At 46.5% G+C, this 24529-nt stretch overlaps 1 protein-coding gene and 1 non-coding gene across 4 annotated transcripts in view; both read right to left on the bottom strand.

Moving 5' to 3' along the window:
• The window catches only part of Gabrr1 (gamma-aminobutyric acid type A receptor subunit rho 1), a 69009-nt gene that overhangs the window by 4967 nt on the left and 39513 nt on the right, over window positions 1–24529 (bottom strand). For 2 of the 3 annotated variants that reach the window (XM_087547792.1, NM_017291.4), the window contains 7 exon segments: window positions 17998–18051; window positions 16035–16141; window positions 13493–13560; window positions 12266–12489; window positions 5253–5335; window positions 4174–4314; window positions 1506–1658 (listed from right to left, as the gene is read on the bottom strand). In XM_087547792.1, the coding sequence (XP_087403918.1) occupies window positions 1506–1658; window positions 4174–4314; window positions 5253–5335; window positions 12266–12489; window positions 13493–13560; window positions 16035–16053 (688 nt within the window). In that variant the 5' untranslated portion in view covers window positions 16054–16141; window positions 17998–18051. 3 annotated transcript variants of the gene reach the window in all.
• On the bottom strand, window positions 2194–2299 carry LOC120103194 (U6 spliceosomal RNA). Its single transcript, XR_015621636.1, has one exon. It is a non-coding gene; the product is annotated as a U6 spliceosomal RNA (small nuclear RNA).

The raw sequence follows: 24529 nt of genomic DNA, 5'->3' as shown, positions 1-24529 counted from the left end.
CCGACAGCCACCCCATGCTGGACCTGTGTGCCCCTCCAGAAGAACTACCTTGAGTATCTTGACATCAGTTCTACCAGGATCATTTTGCTTATAGGAGACAGATTTTAATATGATAGCACGCGTGTATTTAGCACAGTACTTGTTGGAGTGTGACAGCTAACTGCTAGAGAACAGGGCATCTGTCTGTGGGAAATTGCCCAGGATTTCAAATTAAGCTCAGAACATTTGTTTGGAAAACATCAAATCACGGAGGATTAGGGTCATCCTAAGGGCCAACTCCAAACCATTTCAGTGAAGCCTGGTGGACCACCCTGTCACTTGCAGCCTGTGGCTAAGTGAGCTCAGGGCTTGGGATGAGGAGAGTCGATGGGGCGCTGTGAAAGGAAAGGAGGGGCATATTAAAAATGCACATCCTGGCTGGGCACAGAGGCACACACCTTCCAACCCAGCACTCAGGAGGCAGAGGCAGGTGGATCTCTAAGTTTGAAGTCAGTCTGGTCTACAGAGTGAGTTCCAGAACATCCAGGGATAAACAGGGAAACCTTATCTTAAAAAAAACCAACCCCCCAAATACAGGTCCTTACCTAGGAACTCTGTCTTTCCCAGCCTTCATTTTTAACATCCCCTCAAGGGTTTTATTGCAAAGATCTCTTGAGAAACACTGCTACAGAATCCATTATACTGACCAGCATGGAAATCACCCAAAGACTGGGAGCCCTTAGGACAAGGGCTCTTAGAGGACTACAGGTGTTGTGGTTTGCCCTGGAGTTTTCTGTATTTTGATGCTAATTCCACTGCCCCAAGGATGGCTGCCTAGTCATGTACTCAGGACTCAGGTGACTTCACCAGAACCTTCTCCACATTTAATTTGTAAAATACAGGTGAGGGCAGGTACAGGATAGAAGGAGGCCTGTCACTGGATGAGAAGGAAGGGGTCTGAGAAAAGTTTGAAGGAAGAGGAGGAGACTAGAACGGAAAGAGGGAGAAACAGAAGGGACAGGGAGAGTAGCCGGTAGACAACGTGGCAGGTGACGTTAGGATTCCACTCTGTGTATTTACAGGTTGTTATTAATGTTCTTAAGGGATGGATGGTACTGGGCTTTGTATGTTTAGGTGGGCAATTATATCTTATCAATCGGATCAAAGGTTATTGTGTTGTGTGTTCTTTCATGTGCAGGTTTAAGTGTAAGGGAGTGTGGGGCGGCTGGTCTGGGGAATTGGAATTCGTGCTTCTGGCAAGATATCCCGCGGATATCTTGGGGCACCATGGTGCCGGACCTAGTGGGGATAAAAGACAGCATTTTATTTTTTATATTTTTACAACAACATACAGGTGAGCTCTTTGGATGAACAGGCGTGGACGCCTAGACAGAGTTCCAGAGTGGCACTTAGACTGTGGGATGCTACTCGAATCAGTCCCTTGAAGCATTTCCTTATGCTGTGAAGAGGAGAAGAATGAGCTGTATTTCCAAATACCTGTAATGTACACTTGAGATAGCCCTTACCTAAGGGGACTCTGGCAGGCACAGCTCTGCGGTCGATCCAGAAGGACACCCAGGACAGCATGACCATGAGGGTGGCAGGAAAGTAGGTTTGGAGCAAGAAGAAGAAGATGTGACGACGTAGAGTGAAGTTGATGTACAGACGGTTGTACCAGCCTGGGGACACAGGGAGAAGAGAGAGCATGCAGCATAGCTGGCTGCTTGGCTCCTTCAGAAAACAAGTTTTATTGAGAGAATCGTAAACGTTGCCTAAGACACCCCCCCCCAACTGGAACCATACCTCTGGGGGAGGACAGGAAAAAAACACTGATGGTATCATGTGGTGACCCTTGACATTTGTGTGAACGCACTACAAGAAATCTTTGTCCCCTTCATAAACACAAAGGGAATCCCTGAGAACATTATTTAAAGTCTTGTTTTTCAAAATATGGCCTGGGGTCCCATCAGCCTCATGGTTTCAAGGGAGTTTCTTAGAAGTTCAAATGTAGCTCACAGGTAGAGTCCTTGACAGCATGCACAAGTCCTGAGCTTGATCCCCTCTCACCCTTTCTCTCTCTTCCCTTCCCTTCTCTTTCTCCAGATTCCTAGGCCATAGTCCAGACTCACCAGAGCAGAATCTTCCTTCCTCCCTCCCTCCCTCCCTCCCTCCCTCCCTCCCTCCCTTCTTCCCTCCCTCCCTTCCTTTATTTCTTTAAATATGGAATGTTCATGAATTTACATGTCATCCTTGCACAGAAGTCATGCTAATCTTCTCTGTATCGTTCCAATTTTAATATATGTGCTGCCAGAGCGAGCACCAAATCTTTCTTGAATAGCAGTCCTGTGAGGTTTGTGTGCATAGCCAAGCTCAAGAAGCACTGACTAACAACCCTATTTCTTTTCTTTTTAAAATTTTTTCTTTCTTTCTTCCTTCCTTCCTTTCTTTCTTTCTTTCTTTCTTTCTTTTCTTTTCTTTTCTTTTCTTTTCGAGAAATGGTTTTAGGTTGCTCTGACCAGCCTCAAAACTCATTATGTAGTTGAGAATGGCCTTGAACTCCTGATCCTCTACCTCTGTCTTGCAAGAGCTGGGGTGATGGTGAATAACCCCATGCCTGGCTCCCTTCTTAGATTTCTTCGTGGGAAGAAATGTGTTTTGGGATAGAAGCTCAGTATTTTATCTAGGCATGGAGTAGCAACCAGTGGTCCATTAAGCTGTACTCTGCCTTTGTGCTTTCCATGAAAAGAGGTGTGAGGGAGGAGGATGCCCAGGACTGAGGATATGTGGAGACTGGGCAGACCCAGTATCCTCAGCGAGTGCATCACATGAGACATGCCTCTCAATGTCAGCAAGTGATTGTGGAGGGTTTTCAGAAGACTGATGTTACAGGAGTGAGTTGAACTGCCACTCCAAACTGGAATATTAGTGCTAACAGATTAAAAAGTCTAGGGTGTTCTTACAAGGTAGAAGTCCAGCAAGAGGAACTGCAAAACCTTCTGAAAGGTGACTGTCAAAACAGATGCAAGGGATAGAGAACATTACCCTTAGTTGTCTACCAGCATGGACCAGCAGCTGGGGAAGACCTCAGAGCATAATCTCAGGCAACAGGAGGTGACCAGGCCTATACAGATCTTTGACTCATAAAGCCACAGCCAGATCCCCATGATGAGCAGAGAACAGCAGTCTGAATTAGAACTTATTTGGTGCTGGAGAGGAGAGGCTCTGGTATGCTTTTCAGGGATGCTGTGCCAACTTAACAGGTACTCACTTGGCTTACCTTTGAGCCTTAACTAATATTTCCTAGGCAATTGTCTTGGATACATTGGTGGATCAAAAATTACCTAAAAGCTAATGGCCTTGGAGCACACCTATAACCCTAGAACTGGTGACACTGAACCAGAGGGCCAGACTAGATGCAGTGTGTATAATGAGTTCAGGCCAGCCTAGCTCATAGTTTATAATGAGTTCGCCAGCCTGGATACATAGTTTATGAGTTCACCAGCCTGGATACATAGTATATAGTATAATGAATTCCCAGCTTGACTACTGTAGAGAGTCTTTTGAGGCAGCTGGCTTCTAGACACTTGACAGGAATTTGGCCAGGACAAAAGAAGTAAGTTTAGGGCAGGAATCTGACTAGGGGCCCAGATGAAGAACATTTACATTTGAGTTAAGGCGAAGCTCAGAGAAGGCTCAGGGGAGGTATAGGTGGTCTTCCTTTTATCCTGGTCATCCTGACCAGCCCTAGAAAGGCGTTTACAGGGTTTTGTTTAATGCCTTGCTTGACCCAGAACTGATCTTATCATTTTGCATGTACTTGAAGTGGTATAAAAGCAGACTGGAAAACAGTAAACCCGCTTCAGCCTCAGCACTGGCTGGAGTCATGTTACAGTGTTGTCTAATTGTCACTAATCCTCACTCCTGCCCTGGAGAACCTGTTGACTGACTGAGCTGGGCTTCGTGAGGCTACAGAATGTATAATGAGTCCAGGGAGGCATGGATAGTAAAGTCACCCCAACTTGATGCGTACCACCTACCAGACTTCATTTAGGTCTAGTTTCAAAGTGTTTAGGTCTTCTGTTTCAAACCTTTGAACACTTGATGCGACAACCAAATCACACACTTCTTAACTAGAGCCTGAACCATCTAGCCAGGACAAAGGCTCCTGGCACTCAACCCATGCTCTGAGCTCACCTGTACTGCTGTAGAAGGCTAGTTTTGTGGTGGTGTGGAATTCTTGAATGAGGAACTGAGAGAGGGAGATCCTCTCATCTGTCTTTAAGGAGTCATTGCCTTTTTTCCAGTACAGCATGAGGTCGTCTTCTGTGTAGGCATCTGGGAAGAAGAGATCCAGTGTCAGGCACGGGGCGGCAGGCAAGCCAGGCCTGCCTATGGGGCTGTGTGACCTCTGTGTCCTTGGCCCCCACACAGACTACTTGGCTTGTGGTAAGAGAGCAAACTGCAAGCTAAGTAATATGGGAGACAACTCGAATCCTTCCCAGTTCCTCAAGAGTTATCAGAGCAAGGCTCTGAGGCGCCAAAGGCTGGAGGTTCCTACAAAAAGCCTCACCCCACAATCCCGCTGCAACCACTAGGGTAAACCAAATGCTAGTGCTGTTCATAGGGCAGAGACAGTTAAATGCTGGCAAGGGTTCAGGCTGCCACTCGGCTCACCTTTGCATACTAGAACCCAGCCAGCTCTTTCTCCTCTTGCAAAGGGAAATGCTTCATCACTAATGGCCAGACCATGACTCGCTCCCAGGTAGCATGTGTGGAGAAGGGCTTCTCCTCAGACCAACTGTGCCCATTTCCACAAAATAAGGTGGAAGTTACTGTGGCCATCACTCCCTCAGAGGCTGCCAACTGCCCACCATGCTCCATTCAGGTGAGGCCACAAACCCATGTGCTGCTGGACATAACGGAGGCAAAACCTCTTGGAGCTGCCAGTAGCATCTGCACATGCATAGTCTGTTCTTCCAAGGGCTCTCTATGCCTTGACTGTGTGATAGGAGATGTTCTGTGTCAGCTGGCACAGCTCTAGTACACAAGGTGGGATAACTGTTGGGAAAGGACACTAATCTGTGAAGGCGTTTTGTAGAAATGACTAGCATTTTCAACCAGCAGGCTTTAGGTAAAAGAGATTATCCCAGGTCTAGGAGAACCTGATCCCAGGAGGTGAAAGGCAGGAAGAGCAAAGCAGAGTTCCTAGAAGAACTCTCCCTGCTACTGAGAGAGGTGTTTAGAAGTGCTGGTGCCAGGCTGCATTTACTCACAGCTTTCGATTTCGAGGGAGCAGGTCTGTGTGTCCAGGGGAAACCGGCTGAAGTCCATGTTGCACATCGCTGTCACTGTAACTCTGGAAACAAAAGGGCAAGTTCTCAGACAGACGCAGAATGGTGAAGCATGGAGAAAAGGCCCTGCTTCCTTTTCTCAGTTGACTTCAGGAAAGACTCTTAGGCACAATATGCTCTTCAGAGTCATCTCAAGAGTTTGTGTTTGACATTAGGATCTGCACAAGGCAAATGAATCTCTTGGCTAACATCAGCACATTCCAAGAATCTGGAGATACAATGTTGTCAGTCAGTATAACATTTTAACACACACACACACACACACACACACACACACACACACACACATTTAATTTAAATTATTGTTCAAAGAAAAAAGTATTCTCAAAATAGAAGCATCCAAATATTTGGATAACTACTCAAAACTCACTGCTTCTTAGAGATATTAGTACACTTTACAGTTTGCTGCACTCCTGCGAGGATGACGTCTCCTTTGTCTGTGTAGTAGGAACATCACAGAACACTGAGCCCCTACCAGACCCTACCCTATCTACTACTGTATTATGCCGAAGGAACACTGCAATGGATGACCCTTGATAACAGTCTGCTACTGTCATGATCAGTGCTTCACCCAGCCATCATCAGAGAAGCTTGTAGTAGGACTAAAGAGTTCCACAAACAAGGTGCATAGAGTGACAGACCAGGAACACTTAGCACTAAGTGGAATGTCTTTATCAAACCTTCCCCTCAAGGCTCAGGTATCCATACAGACGAGACCATAAGAGGCTGAGGTGGTGGTTGATGCCAAAGAGCTATTTCTCCAGACACAGCAGAACTGATCTACATATGCATTCACAGAGACTGTGACAGCACACACAAGACCTGCCCAAATTCAAACCAGAAAATTCCCAGCAAGGAGAAGGGGAAGAAGACAGAATGCTCCACCCCCAACCAAGAAGTTGGTTGATAACGGTTGGTTGCAGTTGATAACTGTTGGGAAAGGAAAATCCATTTTCTCCAACAGGCACGTCACTGAGCATGTCAACCACTCCTCAGGGAGGGTGCCTTACCCATGAATGGTTGGCCAATACAAATGGACTCCATGTGTTTTTGTGCACGTTTGTTTTGTTTTTCAATAGTTTCGTTCTCACTGGATTTTGTTTTGATTTTTATGGGTCTTGTGTTTTGTTTTGTGTTCAGTGAAAAAACATGAAGTTGGGTGGGCAGGAAGGTGGGAAGACCTGAGAGGAGCTGGGAGTAGGGAAAGAATATGACTGAAGTGCACTGTATAGAGAAAGATTTTAAAAATAAAAGCAAGTAAACAAAGAGAAAAAATGAAATGTGTGTGTTTAAAGGCATTGCTTTGAGAATGACACGGATGTTCGGGAAATGTTCATCCAGTATTTGAGAGCCATTACCCAAATCGGCCAGTAGGGTTTGTACATCTTGAACAAGTGAGTAAAATCCTACGTAGTTCTCTTGTCTCACTCCTTGCTTATTAACATTAATAAAAGCATCAGCCTGTGCTCATCTGTCATCTGAGCAAGCAGACATCTTTGCTATGGTCCGTCTCACTTTGCAAAGCTGTTCTTGATAGCAGAATTATCAAAACTGGTGAAGGGTTTCACAGGAAAATAGTAGGGAGCCATGCTCAAGTTAAAATACTTGTAAATGATAGGTGAAGAGCACTGTGTATTTTATTTCGCTTGTGAATAACATGCTCTCTGTCTTAGTTCCGTGTCCCATTGCCGTGGCAAAGCAACTCAGGCTTATTTGGCTCACGAGCCCAGGTTATCTCCAGCCTGTGGAGAAGTAAAGGTGGCAGGAACTTGAAGCAGCCAGTCACAGCAAGCCACAGGGAGAGCAGGGAGCAATAAACAAATGTCTGACTTTCTCTTTTTATTAAGTTCAGGACCCCTATCTCAGGGAAAGATGCTCACCACCACGAGTTGACTCTCCTTACCATTAATGAATTTAAGATAATCCCCCACAGACCAACCTTATCTAGACAAGTCCTCTTTCCAGATGATTCTACTTCTTTTTTTTTTTTTCTTTTTGGAGCTGGGTACCGAACCCAGGGCCTTGCGCTTGCTAGGCAAGTGCTCTACCACTGAGCTAAATCCCCAACCCTCCAGATGATTCTAAATCTTGTCAGGTTGATGATCAAAACTAACCATCCCAGCATCCTTCATATCAGCAACATTTATAATGAAAGAAAATGCAGCCAAAAAGTCAGAAGTTTAGAAATGCTATCTCACCCCTAAGGAGCCCTAAATACCTCAAATTCCAGACCCTGCCCTCTACCAGTAAGTAAGTAAAAGGTCACATTTCTTGAGCCTGCTCTCCCAGGAACTAGACAAAAGGACTTAAGATAAGGCCCTTAGATATGTGATTCCCAACCTTGTAAAGATAACAGAAAGCTTCTCCCAGGAACTAGCTGACCATAAAGTTAGATTAAAATCTTAGAGAACAACCTTGAGAAGCAGGAAGCTTCTCCTAGGAACTAGGGGACCATAAAGTTAAGCAATCTTGAGAGACAGGAAGCTTCTCCTTGTGATTTTTCACTGGTATTCTCGACACTTTCCAATGACGCCATCCCTGCCCCCTTGGGTTGTGGCTTCTTCCTTTAAATACCCCCATCCCAGCTACTGGTGGTTGAACTCCTGTGCCCCTGCGTGGGATATGAGTCTCGACCCCAGTGCACTGGTTCCTATCAATAAACCTCGTGTAAATTACAGCAAAGATGGTCTTATGTGAGTTCTTGGGGGGTCGCGTCATCCCGAGACTTGAGTGAGGGTCTCCCCACACTGGGGTTCTTTCATTTGGGGGTTCCTCTGGGATGGGTGATCACCCTCGTCTCTGAAGACCCACTTGGAGGTGAGATAGCATCTGTGTCTTTGTGTTTTGTGCCAGCTAAACTCTGGGTCTGTATTTGCTACTCTGGGTCTGTATTTGCTCGAGAGTTCTGGAGTTCTGGTTTTGCAGTCGCTCCCATCTCGGGCTGAGAGGGAGGCTCATGTCTCAGGAGAGACATGAGTGTGAGCGGTAGATGTGCCAGGGGCTCACCAATTGCGCTGACCTGGGAGACGTTCCAGGAGGTGAGGGACCCCAGGGACGCCTGGGAGATTCCCGTCTGGGTGCTGGTGAGGATTCAGTGATTCTCCTGAATTGGAGAAGAGACCTGCTCTCCTGGCCATCTATATTTCCAGAGTGGTCTTTGTCTGTGTGTCTTAGGTCTTTGTTTTGTGTTACTACTGCACTGAAGTTAGGCTAGAACACAAAACTTGTCAGTTGAGATTCTGATTGGGAAAGAGGAGTGATGTGGAATCCACTCCCCTTCATCTGTTTTTGGTGTCCCCTTGGGAAGGAGGAGTGAAGTGGAGTCCTCTCCCCTTCATCTGTCTGTGGTTGAGAAGGAAAAGTGATGTGGAATCCGCTCCCCTTCATCTGTCTTTGGTGAGGTCACGGAAGCTCCCTGAATCAGTTCAGTTTTGTGATGATCTAGCGTTGGCCACTCATTTTTTATTTTTGTGCGCACTTCTGTTTTTTTTTTTTTTTTTTGTCTGTTAATCTTTTGATTGTCTTTCTGTGTGACTGAATGCTTTTGTCCTCTGGCGGACCTCTATTTTCTCAACTCTCTTCTTGTTTTCTCACCATCCCACTTGAGATACTTGTTAGTAGCTGTTACAGGAAATACAGAATCCTACTAGAGGCCAAAAAAAAAAAAAATGTTCCAGACACGGATGAAAGGCCCTCACTTCTGCCTGTTGACTTCAATACGCCTGAAGGTAGGGAGCACCAGGTCTACCGTCAGACTCCAATGGTGGGTCTCTGAGGGGCTGAAAAAACGCCCCACCAATTTGGCTAAAGTAAGAAAAAAATATGAAGAAAAAGTTGCAGAAACTTGAAGGGTTAAGCTAAGTTGCTGAGAGAGTTAGTGTAAGTTGCAGAGAAAATAAGGTTGATGTGTGGTTCAGGGTGTGTGCACAAAAGTGTACAGCACCTAGTAGCTGTCAGATGTAGACAGAGAGACTGAGAAAAAAAAAAGAAAGAAGACAAAAAGAGCAGAAATCTAGGGAAGAAAAGAGACAGAAAAAAGAGGAAGCTAAAGAACTGAAGAGAAATAAAAGACAGGAGAAAAATTTATACTGGCCACAGTAGTTAGAGAGACTAGGAAGACAGTACCTGGCAACAGAAGAGAATTCCTGGCTAAAGATCAGTGGGTCTATTGTAAGAAAAAGGGCACTGAGTCAGGGACTGCCCCAGGATAGAGGGGAAGCCCAATCAGTGTTTTGTGGATACAGGGACCCAACGCTCTGTGCTCCTACGCCCCAGTGGGCCAGTGTTCATCAGAAGACCTTGGGTACAGGGGGCTACCAGCAACAAACGATACTTATGGACTACCCGAAGAACAGTGGACCTTGGCATGGGCTGGGTAACCCACTAGTTCATGGTCATCCCTGACTGCCCCTATTCCTTGCTCATGAGAAATTTGCTCTCCAAAATGGCTTGCATGGGCTGAAATGGCTGGGTGAGGTCATGTGTATGCATATCTGCAGACTGTGTATGTGGCGTTTAAGACCTGTCTCAGTGCACCAGTACCTGATGCTGGGAGATGTGTGGCTTAGTGCTGTTCTGCCTGGAACACACTGCTCCTGCCAGCCAGGCACTAACAATTATCACCCAATCCAGAACTTAAACTTTGGTAAAGTGGCTGATGTTTTGCCTTGAAATGGAATGTCCCAGAGGATGGGACCACTGGTCAGCTGACATGAACTAGATTCTCCACTGGTTGGGGGCAATCTGTTCACCTTGCTGCCCAATCCTGACCTGGAGCCACCACAGCACGAGTGTCAAGCACTGGCAGAAGCCCATGGGTGGAGGGAAGACCTCTGCGACTGACCGGTTGACCCCTGCTGAAAGCCGAGGCTACCTTGTCCACAGACGGGAACAGTTCTCTTCATGAAGGTCAGAGATGAGTGGGTGCTGCCATGGTGGACACACAAATGTCATCTGGGATGACTGAACCTCTATCCCCCAGCACATCAACACCGCAGATGCCTTTGCCATCTCTTGGATGCTCTGATGAAGCCAGCAACTGTGAGTATTATTCATTGCTCAGGACATCAGGAGGGAAGAGATTCAGTGGCATTGAAAGACTGGGGGTCTTTCAATAACTTATGTTGATATATATACATACATACACATATATATATATCTCAACATATATACATAGTACTCACATGTAATATATATAACACACATATATATATGTATACATATTACTCACATGTAATATCATATATAACATATAATGTGTAATATTTAACATACAATGTATAATATTTAACATACAATGTATAATATTTAACATATGATGTATAACATTTAACATATGTATAATAGAACATGTAATGTATAACATATATAGTATATACTATGGTATATACTATGGACTATATAATGTATAGCATATACTATGTAGTATATTATATGTAGTATGTGATATATAGTATGTAGTGTGTGATAAATATGTAATATTGATATGTAACATGTATCAACATCACATATCATATATACTATATCACATATACTGTATCATATATAATAATATATATTATACACACAGAGCTCATGACAGGCAGTTGCTAAACATTTACTAGAACACCACAGGTTATAGGTGTTATGATCTGGTTCTTTGCAATTCTTCAAGGCTGTAGGACTGTATTGGTTTGTTGGAGAATTTTATCTTGAAATGAGGATTCCAGAGAGAACAAGCCTGCGATTGCTAGAGAAGGAACTGACAATCCATGCCCTCTGGGAGGACATCCAAGATGAGGACAGAGGGGTTGTTCAGATGTCCCAGGAACAATGAGACAGGTATTCAACTTCAATGTTAGTGTTTGAGTTTGTCTTTGCCGTTCTTCCACAAGTGAGCCCAAAGCAAAGTGTGTCGACCTGAAACTCACCATCCACATGCTATACAGGAGCCAATCCCAACCAGGGGCCACTCCCTCCGGTGAGAGTTGAGTTTGCTCCATTGGGGGGGGGCGCTGGGGGTGAGGACCACCAGCTTCTGCAGCTGTCCTTGCACTGAGGTTTGGGGCTGGAGATTTCCACTGGCAGTTAAGCCCCAAGCTTAATTTAATCACAGGAGAAATTTGAGTGCTCTCGCTCTCTCCCTCTCTATCTCTCCTCCCTCCCTCCCTCTCTCTCTCCTCCCTCCCTCTCTCTCTCTCTCTCTCTCTCTCTCTCTCTCTCTCTCTCTCTCACCCTTCCTCCCTCCCTTCCTCCCTTTCTCTATCCATTCCTCTTTTCCTCTCTCCCTCCCTCCCTCTCTCTCCCTCCCTTTCCCTTCCTCCTTTTCATTTTTCTTCTTTGGCAGTGGGGTGGGACCCAGGGCTCCAAACTTGCTAGGCAAATACTCTACCACAAGCTATACACCCCCAGCCCTCGATTTTGTTTTTAACATTGTAAAAGGGATACTCAGAATGACACTGTCCTATAGTGTTTCAGGATGGAAACTATGTTGGCAAGATGAAAAGAAATATATCTATTTAAACCTAAGTTCTAAAGAATACCCCAAACAAGGGAATCAGAGAAAAGAAGATGTGCATCTGAGCCTCTGAAAACAAGCTTATTTCCCTGACTCTTACTAGAAAAATAAGGGGGTTTTTGTTGTTTTGTTTTGTTTGTTTTTCAAAATAGGCAAGTTTTCAGGCTGGAGAGTGACTCCGTGGTTAAAATCACCGTCTGTTCTTGCAGAGGACCTGAATTTTATTCCCAGCACCTACGTGGTGGTTCACAACAGTTTGTAACTCTAGACCTATGAGTTCTGGCACCTTCTTATGGTCTTTGCAGGTACACACATGGTGTACAGGTACACATGCAACCAAAACATCTATTCATATAACACAAAATAAACATTTAAGTAGATTTTTAAAAATTAAAATACCGGGTGGGGCCTCTCGGGTTCCGCCTGCCCCTGTCCCCACCTGAGGCTGTACAGCACTTTCCCGTCTGGCTGTACCCGCAACATGACGTTGTCTGTGGTGGTGTCGTGGATGAAGGAGCGTTTGGAGTGCACAAAGAACATGTCGGGAACCCATATCTTCTTTACAAGTCGGCCGTCAAATGTCATGCTGAGGTTGTTGGTACTGGGAAAAGACAGCCTCTCGTCCTTCCAGTAGTGCCTCAGATAGAGGGTCATGGTGAAGTCCTGCAGATGGGAGACAGAACAGAAATGCAGAAACGCACCCACTGTGGAGCCAACACCAGTGGGGAGCGAAACTGAGGCGACTGGACTGAGCATTGCCACAGGAGAAGGATGAGACCTAGAACAGACTGTCCCTGAACTCCACCCACCCCACCATTCATCTCCATGGCAACTGCCTCACAGACATCAGTGACTCAAACTCAAAGTGCCCGCGTCAGTGCTGTGGGCACCTTGGCTGGAGATTAGTCCAGTTCCCAGACCCTGGGTATGGCTGGCCTGAGATATGTTCTTCACCGCTTCCTGGAGGATGCTGTGGAGGAAGGCTTGCTTGGAACACAGCGCTTTTTTACCTGTCCCCCTGCCTCATTGTTCTGTTCTGGCTTGGTGTTTTCTGGGAGCATCCCCCAAGTCCACGATGGGCTAGAATTCTTCTTTCAGGCCTGCTTCTTGGAGGCTCTAAGTCAAGGTAGAGTTTTAAAAAAAAATCCCTAACTTGTCGAGTGCTCCCCACCCTGTCTTTTTAATTTTTGGAACAGGGTCTCACTGTGTATGTAGCCCAAGCTGGTATGGAGCTTTCTTTGCAATAGACCCGGCTAGTCCCTAAGATAACCCTCCCTCCACCTCTTAGGTGTTGACTTGAAGACATGCACCACCATGCTGAGATGGCGACATTTTTTTTTTAATTGGAATCCACTGAAAACCAAAAGGGAAAAGTCCCACAGTCCCAGATGTCCAGAGCGAGACAGACTCTGCAGGAGTACAGTGGGTCTGGCTGCAATCTGGGCCTGCATCGCACAGGGCATTCATGCTGGAGAATAAAGGCCAAGTCTGTCGCCTGACTCTATGTCATACCATCTGGGAACTCCAGACGAATGGCGCCTGTAAAGTATGACAGTCCCCAACTGCCAAGGAGTTACCATTCTGATGGAATTCCACTGAGCTTCTGCCCACACAGGTCCACATGAACCTCCCCACTGCCCAGAGCTCTGACTGGAGAAGCACTCACCATGTCCACCTCGGAGATGCTGTCCAGACTCTCCACCTGCACATCCACACCCACAGGGATGGCCGGACCTGGGGAGGACGAGTCGAGAACGTTCGTTCACTCGCCCACTCTGCCCCTACTTTTTCGCTTTACCTTCTTTTTAAAAGTTTGTTCTTCTCTCATACATTACATGAAGCAACCCAGGAGGAGGAAAAGGGTCCCAAAAGCGGGCAAAGGAGCCAGAGATGGCTCCCGCTCCCACTGTTAGGAGTCCCACAAGAACAAGAAGCTATACAGCCATCACACATATGCGGAGGACCTGGGTCAGACCCATGCAAGCTCCCTGACTGTCAGTTCAGTCTCTGTGAGCCCCTGTGACAAAGCCTTGCTATGTAGCCCAGGCTGATCTCAAACTCTCAATCCCCCTGCCCCAGCCTCCGAAGTGCTAGGGTTATAGAAGTGTGTCATCACACCCAGCTGAACATCCTTTCTTTCTACTTGAACTTTAACTATGGAAAAGGCAGGCAGGGGTGCGTCAGTCATGTCAGAGTCAAAGGTTTGAAGGTTTGGTCATGCCCACAGGCAGTCAAAGAAGTAAATGAGCAGGCTCAGGGGTTGGCTCCTTGGAACATCCCAACCAAAACAAAATTAGTAATGAAAATGCTTTGCCCCTTGTGAAATGACGTGGTTAAATTATTTTGTTGTATATGTATAAATGTTCTTTCTGCAGGTATGCCTGGTGTCTATTGAAGCCGGAAGAGGGCATCTGATCCTCTAAGACTAGAGTTATAGACCATTATGAGCTTTTTTGTGACTGGGAATCAAACCTGGGTCCTCTCGAGGAGCCTAATCACTAAGCCATCTTCCCAGCCTCAGAATGGCGAGGTTAATATGGTCAATTCCTTTCTGGTTCCGTGTGTTCATTTGAAACTGTGGTGAAGACCTCGGCTGAGTCGGGGTCTGATCTAAGGAGCAGCCAGTTTGCTCCTTAGCGTCAATTGCCTACTGAACCTTCTCTGTTTGCACCTCCTTTCTTCTTGGAAATACTGGTCACATCCAGGTCATTGTCCTGCCCACTCACTGTATCTTTGTTACATGGTGAAGAAGCTTCCAGGAAGGACAGGACATGCCAAACGGCCTTAAATAAAAAACATTACATTTTTGTTATTTCCAGGTCATTTAAACTTAGTACTGACAGAGAACAAGATGCTTTGGGATGTGGATTGGGTGTAGGGTGTGTTAGCAAGACATGAGGAGGTAGGATTGGATCCAATAGCTGCATATGACAAAGAGATTAAAGGCCTTCCGAGAAGTTGGGGGATGAATGGTCTGGAGGGGATCAGAGTGGAGGCAAACATGAAATAAAAAAAAGAAAGAAAGAAAGGAAGGAAGGAAGGAAGGAAGAAAGAAAGAAAGAAAGAAAGAAAGAAAGAAAGAAAGAAAGAAAGAAAGACAGACAAGTATGACTTCTAGAGACTGGAGGGATGGCTCAGTCAGTAAATACCTCTGGCCTGGCCAGCATGAAGACCTGAGTTCAATCCTGTGTAGAAATACTGTGTGTGGTGTTGTGTACTCCAGCACTGGGGAGGCAGAGGCAGGAGGATTTCTGGAGTTCACTGGCCAGGCTGTCTAGCCTAATTGGTGAGCTTCAGGACGGTGAGAGACTGTCTCAAAGGAGGCAGACAGCATTCCTGAGGACAGCACAAGGGTTTCCCCTGGTCCCTGCAAGCGTGCATACCCACATTTACATACGTGTATTTGCAAACACATGAACACACTCATAAAAAAAAAATATTTTCCCCAGAAAGAAAGAAACCAAACCCAGGTCAACACGATGGCTCAGGAGGTGAGGATGCCCAGTGCCCAAACTGAAGCCCCTGAGCTGGGTTCCCAGAAGCCACACGGCGGAAAGAAACTACTTCCCCCAAATTGTCCTCTGACCTCTACACATTTCATGATGTGCATATCACACCACTCACAAACTAATAAATAAATAAATAAATAAATAAATAAATAAATAAATAAACGCATGCACGCGCGCACGCGCGCGCACACACACACACACACACACACACACACACACACACACACACACACACACAGGTGCACCCGCAAGGAAACCCCTTTGACAGTGAGAAGGCCGAGGCCTGTCAGCCGCTAAGCCTCAGAGCTCAGGGCTTTGTGCTCTGGAGCGACTCCTCAGCCTGTTTTCAGTTCATTAAACCCAGCAGACAGGACTCTGATCTGTAAGTGGAGCTCCCCTGCCAACTCGAAATGAGAACAACTCCAGAGGTTGTCGCATTGGGACTTCAGAGCATCCTCAGGAGGCAGCCCTGGCTGCATCTGCCCTGCCTTCCCATGCATTCCCGTCTCACTGACCCTTAGTGAGCCTTCTCAGGAGCACTGCTCTGGGGCAGCTGGCCAGCCTTGCTGACCACACATCGGCAGGTACTCAGCCAAGCTCAGCCAGCGTGCTGATGTGATAAGCAGATCTGGGTGCACAGACAGAGAACCCCAGGAGAGGAGAGGCACCTCCCCCACTTTTCCAGGGCACACCCCATACCTCCAAAGCCAGGCCTCATGCTGAAGTCGTGGTCATCTATCCTGAGCAGCTGCTCTGACTTGGTGAGAGGCGACTTGGTTATGTCAGAGCTTCGTTTCAGAATGGGGCTGCCACGGAGGGAAAGCAGGCTGATTACACATGCCGGCTGGAGTCGTCGTCCGCCTTCTGCTTGCTCTTGGCATATATGATTGCGTGTGCTATGTCTCCCTAGAGACCCTCTGCCTCCCCTCTTCCTTTCCCCAACTTTCTGGATAAAGAAACTGACCTGGAAGTTCCAAGATTGGGGTCCCTAGCCACATGGAAGGGATCCTCAAATGCCAAGGCCGGACCCTCTCTCTGATGTCCTGGAACGGGGGACTGAGGCTGGAATTTTTTAAGGTTTCCCAAGGCAGGGAGAGTAGCTCAGTGGTGAACTGCTTGCCCAGAATAGGCATGACCCTGGGTTCCATCCATAGCACCGAAGGGGAAAAGCTTCTTAGAGATGTAACATATCACCCAAACTGAGACCTGCTGGACCTGGTCTTAGTGACAAGCTAGACTCCTTCTAAATGCTTTGGACATTGGGGACAAGGGCTGACTGGAGGAGAAGCTCTACATCTTGATCTGTGCTCATTCTGTGGAGGTGGTCACCCTTGTACCCTGTCTCTAGGGAAAGAAGCTGCTGAGTTGCTGATAGGGACACTTTTACCTGCTTTTGTTTGTTCCTAAATGTGTAGTGTGTTTTTGGTGGTTGACAGCCTCCCCCGCCCCTCTCTCTGTCTCTGTCTCTCTCTCCCTCCTCCCTCCCTTTCTTTTTTTCTTTTTATTGTAGTTAGGGACCAGAGAAATGGCTCGGTGGTAAAGAACATTGGCTGCTCTTCCAAAGGACCCAGGTTCTATTCCCAGTCCCTTCAAGACATCTTACAAGTCTGTAACTCATGTTCAAAAGATCTGATGCCCTCTTCTGGCCTTGCCAGGTACTGCATGCACATTTTGAACTGACATACATTCAGGCAAAACATCGCACACATAAAATATTTAACTAAGCATGCAGCCAATTCTACTGACCTACCCCTATCCATAGGTACTTGTCTTATTGGTTCCTTGTCTGTCTGCCCAGAGTTTGTTATAGAAATATGTAAGTACTAAAATATAATATTATTTTTCTTTCTTATACAATTAATGTCCTACAAATGCTTCTTCATCTTGCTTCCCCCTCATTTAATAATATGCCCTGGGTTTTCACACATGGAGTCCCCATCCCCCTTATATTTGAAGAGTGCCCTGTCTAGCCAGTCCTTCCATAGCAGAAGGTATGCTGCTCTGGGTCCTCTGTCCCCACAGTAAGCAACACCTTTAATTCTTCATTACCCTACAGCACAATCGAATCCTCACAATTAACTAACCACTTCCTGCTCCTGAGGCTGACGCCAGGCAGTGTTGAGACCTTCCCATCTGTCTTCTCCCCCAGCGCGGATGCTCTCACACTTGATGGGAGCTCATTAGCTCACTGAGCCTCACAGACCTCTGTTTGTCTGATGCAGAGGTCTAAGCTGAGGTTGTTGAAAGCCCTGCTCGGGTGCATTATCCGCCCTGTGGCTGGCTCAGCTGTGTTAGCCTCCACTTTAATACCGTTCCGTGGCTTGCTCCACCCAGCTCTCAACACTTACTATGTTCTTCCCTGAAAGAACCTCTAGTGTTCCTAAGAAACAGGAGGTCAGGAAACCAAGGCGCTCTCGCCTCTCTTCAGAACATGGCTGCTTTGTACTGTTAGGCAATTAGCTTGTTCCCTGAAAGCCGTGTTGCTGACTTAAGTAGAAAGGCTGTAAGCGCGGGCTGTGGGGTGTGAAGGTTGAATGGGACACATAGGGGAAGTACCGCACTTGCTGAACAGAGGAAGGAGCTGGGGCTTGGTCAGGGGAACGCCCACTGCTTCCTTGTCCTTCCGGGGGCAGGGCTGAGGTTGCGGATAAGGGGGCCATACCTGCCTTGCTTGTGGGCATCGTCATGTGCACCTCGTCTCTGTCTCTGAGGTCTGCTGTGGAAACAAACAAACAAAAAAAAGGTGTTCCAGAGACTGTCTAAGGACTCAGTTCAGCAAAGCACCCTGGCGTCTGTGCACACTTCAAATCTAGACAGAATAAAATGGGGGGTGGGGAGGGAAGATGGCTCAACGCATTAATCTGGTCTGATGAGCATTTTCCAAGTACTCACAGGAGCGGGGAAGGAGGATTAATTATTTAGAAGGCCTGATTTACAGAGATCTGACTTAACTACCTCCCCCACCAACCCACGCTTGTGCATGCGCACACACATACCCACATTCACATTTGTACAGTCATATAAACGCTTATACACACACTTATACACACGCATTCATGCACACTTACACAATTCATGCACATTCTCACACTTGTACACTCACACACATTCATGCACACTCATACACACATACCTTACACATTCACACGCATTCATACACACACACAACCCTGTGCACTCACACTCACACACACACTCACACACAGTTATGCACACATATGTGCTCACACAGACACATGCAGACACACACATATGCATGCATGCACGCATGCGCGCGCGTGCACACACACACACACACACACACACACACTCATACACAAACTCACACCCATCCAGGATTGGAATTGAGCCTTAAAAGTGGGCATTGTAACTTGGACCCACTTTGAAACTGTGCCATCAACAGTGCCAGTGAACTGTGCCCTCTCTGCTGTACTTGCTTCTGACCATGAATGTGGCCAAGTGGGCAGAGCAGAGAGTGAAGGCGAGAGCCAGGCTATTGCATTTATTGCTTCTTCTTCAGTGTTGGTGACTAGCAATGCACTGTGCCTCTGCCTTGGGCACATGTGGCTTCCTGTTCTTCCCCTTTCTTGGGGACATCAACATGCCTGCTTAGGGCCCTGAACCCTGCCCACATCTCTAGGAAGAGTGCTTGGTTTTGATTATTATTAGTTAAGCCCCTCTGAGTGTAATGCTATTTTCTGCGAGGACTCCACTGGTGACAGGGACGGGGATTATGTCATCTGTAGCACAGTGGAGCAGGGCAGGAATGAGCTTGGCAGGAAAGGGATGAAAACTGGACCAGATAAGATGGGAGAGGGGATAGGCCACCAAGGACAGAGTCCTGTGCATGTCCAGCACCTGCAGAGCTGACTGCAGTAGACTCTCAGTAGCTGGATGAGAAAGGAACACGTGTCCTGTACTTGGAAAAGAGCGTATAAAAAGAGACCAAAGAAGCTGAGCAAGGAGTGTGGGATAGAAAGCAAGTTGCCTATTCTGACTTTACCTTTGGGCTAGCCTGCAGTGCAACCCCTCACCAACAGACAGAGGACAATCAAACTCTGAAATACCCCACAGTTGTCTCTGCAAAGCTTAGACTCTAGCCTAGAGGACACAGATAAGGATCCCCCAACATCCTTCCCATTGTTGTTAATACTTTAAAGCATCTTTTCTTGTTCATAAACATTTACAAGCTGGAAAACAGAGTAAACATAAGGCAGATGAAAGGAACTCAGAAATGACTCGAAAGCTTTTTGTGCATATCCTTAACAGAGCCCGTTGTCTGCAGGCCTTACCATTAGCCCCAGTTTGCATGTAAGAAAACCAAAACTAGACACTGAGAGCTCAAGTAGCTTTTAAAGCCACAGAGGTTGGTGCTGGATTTGGCCTTGGAAGAAGCATTGGCCACATTGTCTTGCTGGATGACACTGCTCTCTCTCCACCCTTATTTATTTACTGTTTGAGCCAGAGCCTCTCACTGAACCTGATTCGACTGTCATGGCCAGCCTCTTCTATGGGTGCTGGAACTCTTTACCAATTGAGCCATCTCCTGGGCTTGAGAATTAAGCCTGGAAGGTCTGCATTGCTTCCATGACCACATTGCCTCAGAGAGGAGAGAGCTTGGTTGTGACAATGTAACAAGGATGGGCTGATGCAAACAATCTTGCTTTCTTGGCCTTTTAGCAGCCAAGGAAAGAAATCTTTTATGTATCCCAGAATCCCCAACACCACCTGTGATTCTTCCTTTTCCTCCCACCCTCACCTGGATACATCTAGCACTTACTCCTTGCTTAGAGAACAGGACAACCAGGGTCATAGCACCCAGTTAGTTCTGGCTGAACCTTCACCTCAAAACCATGTTCCCTGTCTTACCCTCTCCATCCCCGCCACCTTATGAACTGAATCGCATGGTTCTCGACAAGGGGTGGCACCCTGCTCTGTCTGCCCGAGCCATTACAGCAACAGTGTGAAGATCAGACACGTGATTTTCCACTGAGAACCTTTCACCTCCAATGTCAAGTCCACAGAAGTTGGGCAATAAGGCTCCTAGTAGTCTACCACCCATCGCCAACTGACTGAATTCCACAGTAGTCAAGGTACACATGTGTTGGACTACACAATCCTGCCAACAACCAGGAAGTGACTGTGCTGGTTGGCTTTTTTGTCAACTTGACTCAAACCTAGAGTCATCTGGGAAGAGGCAACTCAACTGAGAAAATGGCTCCAGCAGATAGCCCATAGGCCAGCCTGTAGGGCATTTTCTTGGTTAATGATTTGTGTGGGCGGGCCCATCTCACTGTGGGTGACGTCACCCCTGAGCGGATAGTCAAGGTTGTATAAAGGATCAGGTTTAGGGGCTGAGAGGTTGGCTCAGCAATTAAGAGCTCTCGTTGCTTTTCTGGATGACTTAGGCTCAATCCTTAGCACCTGCATGGCAGTGCACAAACATCTGTGTCCTCTGGCCTTGGCAGGCACCAGGACCACGTGTGGTATTCATACATGTATGCAGGCAAAACACTCATACACATAAAATAATAAAACAACTATTACAGTTCTTAAAACAAAAGCTGAGCAGGCTATGAGGAACAGGTCAGCCAGCAGTGTTCCTCCATGGTCTCTGCTTGAGCTCCTGCCTGGACTTTCCTTCCCGATGGACTGTAAGGTGAAAGGAAGACTTCCCCAGGTGACTTTGGGTGATGGTCTTTATCACATCAATAGAAGCAAAGCAAAACAGTGACATATGGTCCATTCTGCTGAACAAGAGATACAGACAGGAAGCTATCTAATGACTCATCCAAGGCCAGTGGTAGTTTATAGCTGTGTCAAGTCTCAAATCCAGGGCTTCTTATCGTTTGGAGACTCTCTTCCTACCACTGTTCCCCAGCTGGAGGTCAGGATTGATTCCTGTTGCTAGAACCATTACATCACACTTCCCGGGAGCTTCTCAAAAACACAGCCAGGACTCTATCAGGCCTTGAAGGCATGTGGACTCTAGTTTAGACAATAACCATGTTCTGGGGGATGGGGAGGAGGCTGAGATGGTTGTTTCAGAACTCGGCTAGAGAAACTCCTGTGAGGAGGTGACAGTTACAGAGGCATAGTGTGGGTGAGAGGACATAATGATATTCAGGCAGAGGCACAGAGTGGACAACGGCTGTGGTGTGGAACTCACTATTCTCAAGGAGCAGCCAGTGGGCTAGCCAGACCACACTGGTGAAGAAAACAGAGCAGGGAGACTGGACCAAATACCTGGGTTTGCTCTGTGGCTTCTCAGGTCAACCAAGCCCCTAGGTGAGGTGTCTGGCTGCCAGGGTAGCTACTGAATATTGGTCTTGGGTGTGATTCCTGGAAGCAGTAAGCTAGAGCAAAGGACATCTGACCTTGAACCCCAGTTTTTCTGGCCTGGCGAGTGTCTCCTTAGCTATGATTGGAACCATGCATTGGTATGGAGTCTATAATTCCAACACGTAGGAGGCCAAGACAGGAGGAAAGTTAGTGTGAGTTTGAGCTCAGCCTAAGCTATAGAGCCAGATCTTGTCTCAACCGCTTCCCAACACACAAATAAAAGAAATGATGAATTAGGCCTGTCATTGAATGTATTGGAGTCTGTTGCAGAAACATCACTAGAAGGCACTTGAAGGTCTCTGTCTGCTGTCTGAGGACGTATCTAGCTGCCCCATAGGCTCAGTTCTTACACTCTGAGGACACTCATGGGATGTGATTGTTTTCATGGACTGTCTGGGAGCTTATGCATGCTCCACATGATGAATATTCTGTGTTTTCCTTCCATTCTAAATGGTTCATCTCCCCTGATGCCTTATTGAGTGATTTTGGTAACAAATGATCTGCTTCTTGAGTTACCTACTACCTCAGTCATTGTTCTATTGCTGAAGAGACCTGATGACCAAGACAACTCATATTAAAGAAAGAATTTAGTTTGGGGCTTGCTCATGCTTTCAAAGGCTTAGTCCAGACAGCATGGTGACAGGTAGGTACGGTGCTGGAGAAGTAGCTGAGAGCTGACCCACAAGAGAGAGAAAGACTGGGCCTTGGCATGGGCTTTTGAAACCTCATAGCCCACCCCAAGGGACACACTTCCTCCAACAAGGTCACACTTCCTAATGCTTTTAATCCTTTCAAATAGTGCCACTCCCTGATGACTAGCATATATGAGCTTATGGGGCCATTCTTATTCAAACCACCACATTCCACTCCATGGTCCCATAGGCTTGCAGCCATATCATAATGCAAAATGCATTCAGTCCAGTTTCAAAAGTCCCCGTAGCCTCAACACTGTTTAAAAGTCCAAAGTTCAAAGTCTCTTTGGAGACTGGTGGCGATCTCTTAACTGTAACCGCTGGAATAATGAAAATCCAAAAGCAGATCACAGATTTCCAACATACAATGGCACAGAATATACATTGCCAGCCCAAAAGGGAAGAAAAGGAACAGAGTGAGAAAATGCTAGACCATAGCAAGACCTAAAACCAGCAGGGCAAACTCCATATGCTACATGTCCATGTCTGATATCAAAGTGCTCTTCAGATCTCCAACTCCTTTCATCATTGCTGACTGGAACTCACCTCTCTCATTTGGGCTGGTTCCCCACCCATCTGCAGTTCTCCTTGGCAGGTATCGCACAACTCTGCTATCTCCAACATCTTGGGGTCTCCAAGGCAACCCAAGCTTCACCTTCACAGCTTCATACAGTGGCCTCTCTGGACCTCCATGCAGGGACACCCTGACCATGCCTGGCCCCAGCAGCTTTCCCTAGCCATGGAGAGAGAGTCCACAGTGCCTTTCTTATATTCTTGACACTAAAATGAGAACCATGTGGCTGAAGCTGCCAAGTTCTACTGCTTGCTGGGCCTGGAACATGCCCCCCTCTTTCAATTACATCAGCATCAGCTGTTGATCATCTCCTTCGATGCTTAAGCTTCCCTTTAATTTCTTTTAACAAGTTGGAAGCTTAGCTGGATGGGGTCTTGCCTTGAGGCCACCACTTCTTTTACTCCATTTAGAATTTTCTTTAAACTTAGTATCTCTGTGAGTACTGGACTTAGCTCTGTTATACTTCCTGGTGCTCCATTGCTCCTCAGACTGTACATCTGTATTCTTCCCTGCTCAATTTGCTCCTTTTTATTACAGTTCTGCATAAGAGTGACCACTAATAACCAACTGACAGAGTCAATATTGAAATCTGTCTTGAAATCTCCTCTGACAACACCATTAACCCAAAACTCATCAATTTAGCCTCAGGACTAAGGACAGAAAGCAGCTACATTCTTCACTAAAATACCACAAGAATGGTCTTTAGATCACTTACTAATATTCTTCTCCTCTGAAACATCTTGAGCAGGGCCATCATAATCTACGTTGCTCAAAGCACTACTGTCTTCCACACTCTTACTGGTAAACAAGTTCCAGTTAAAGCATTCAACTGCTTTCCTATCCAAAATCTCAAATTCCACATTCAGCCAACAAGCAGCATGGTCAGACCTGTCAAGATCCATCCCCCTGGTACCAACTTTTGCCTCAGTCACTGTTCTATTGCTATGAGCAGAAACTACGGCCAAGGAAATTCTTACAAAAGAAAGTATTTAATTGGAGGCCTGCTCACAGTTTCAGAGGCTTAGACCATTACCCTCATGGCAGAGAGCATGGCGGCAGGGAGTTGTAGTGCTGGAGGAGGATCTGAGAGCTACATCCTGATCCACAAGCAGAGCTGGAGAGACTGGAGCTGTCATGGGCCTTTGAAACTTCAAAGCCCACCCCCAGTCACACCTCCTCCAACAAAGCTACACTTCCTAATCCTTTTCAACAGTGCCACTCCTCAGTGACTAAGGATTCAAATATACGAGCCTACGGGGGTTGTTCTTACTCAAACTCCCACACATGTCCTAGAATGTTCAATGATGGGTTTAATGTAAACTTTCTAGGCTATGCACATAGTTTTCCATTAAATATTGGCCTTGATGCTCATGCAAAGATATTTTTAAGATATGGTTAACATCTACATCAGTCGACATCAGGTAGACAAGTCTCATCCCATCAGATGAGGGTCCTTAAGACTAAAGTCTTCAAACCAAGAGGAATTCTGCTTCTGGATTGCTTTTGTAATTCAAGACTGTAACAGCAGCAGCTGCAGGTTAGGCTTGACATAAGTTTCTTCATTAATACACTTACTTATTCATTCA

Source organism: Rattus norvegicus, chromosome 5 (assembly GCF_021556685.1).
Source record: "Rattus norvegicus strain SHRSP/BbbUtx chromosome 5, alternate assembly SHRSP_T2T, whole genome shotgun sequence".
Lineage (NCBI taxonomy): Eukaryota > Metazoa > Chordata > Mammalia > Rodentia > Muridae > Rattus > Rattus norvegicus.
This window is presented reverse-complemented; position numbering and strand designations above follow the sequence as displayed.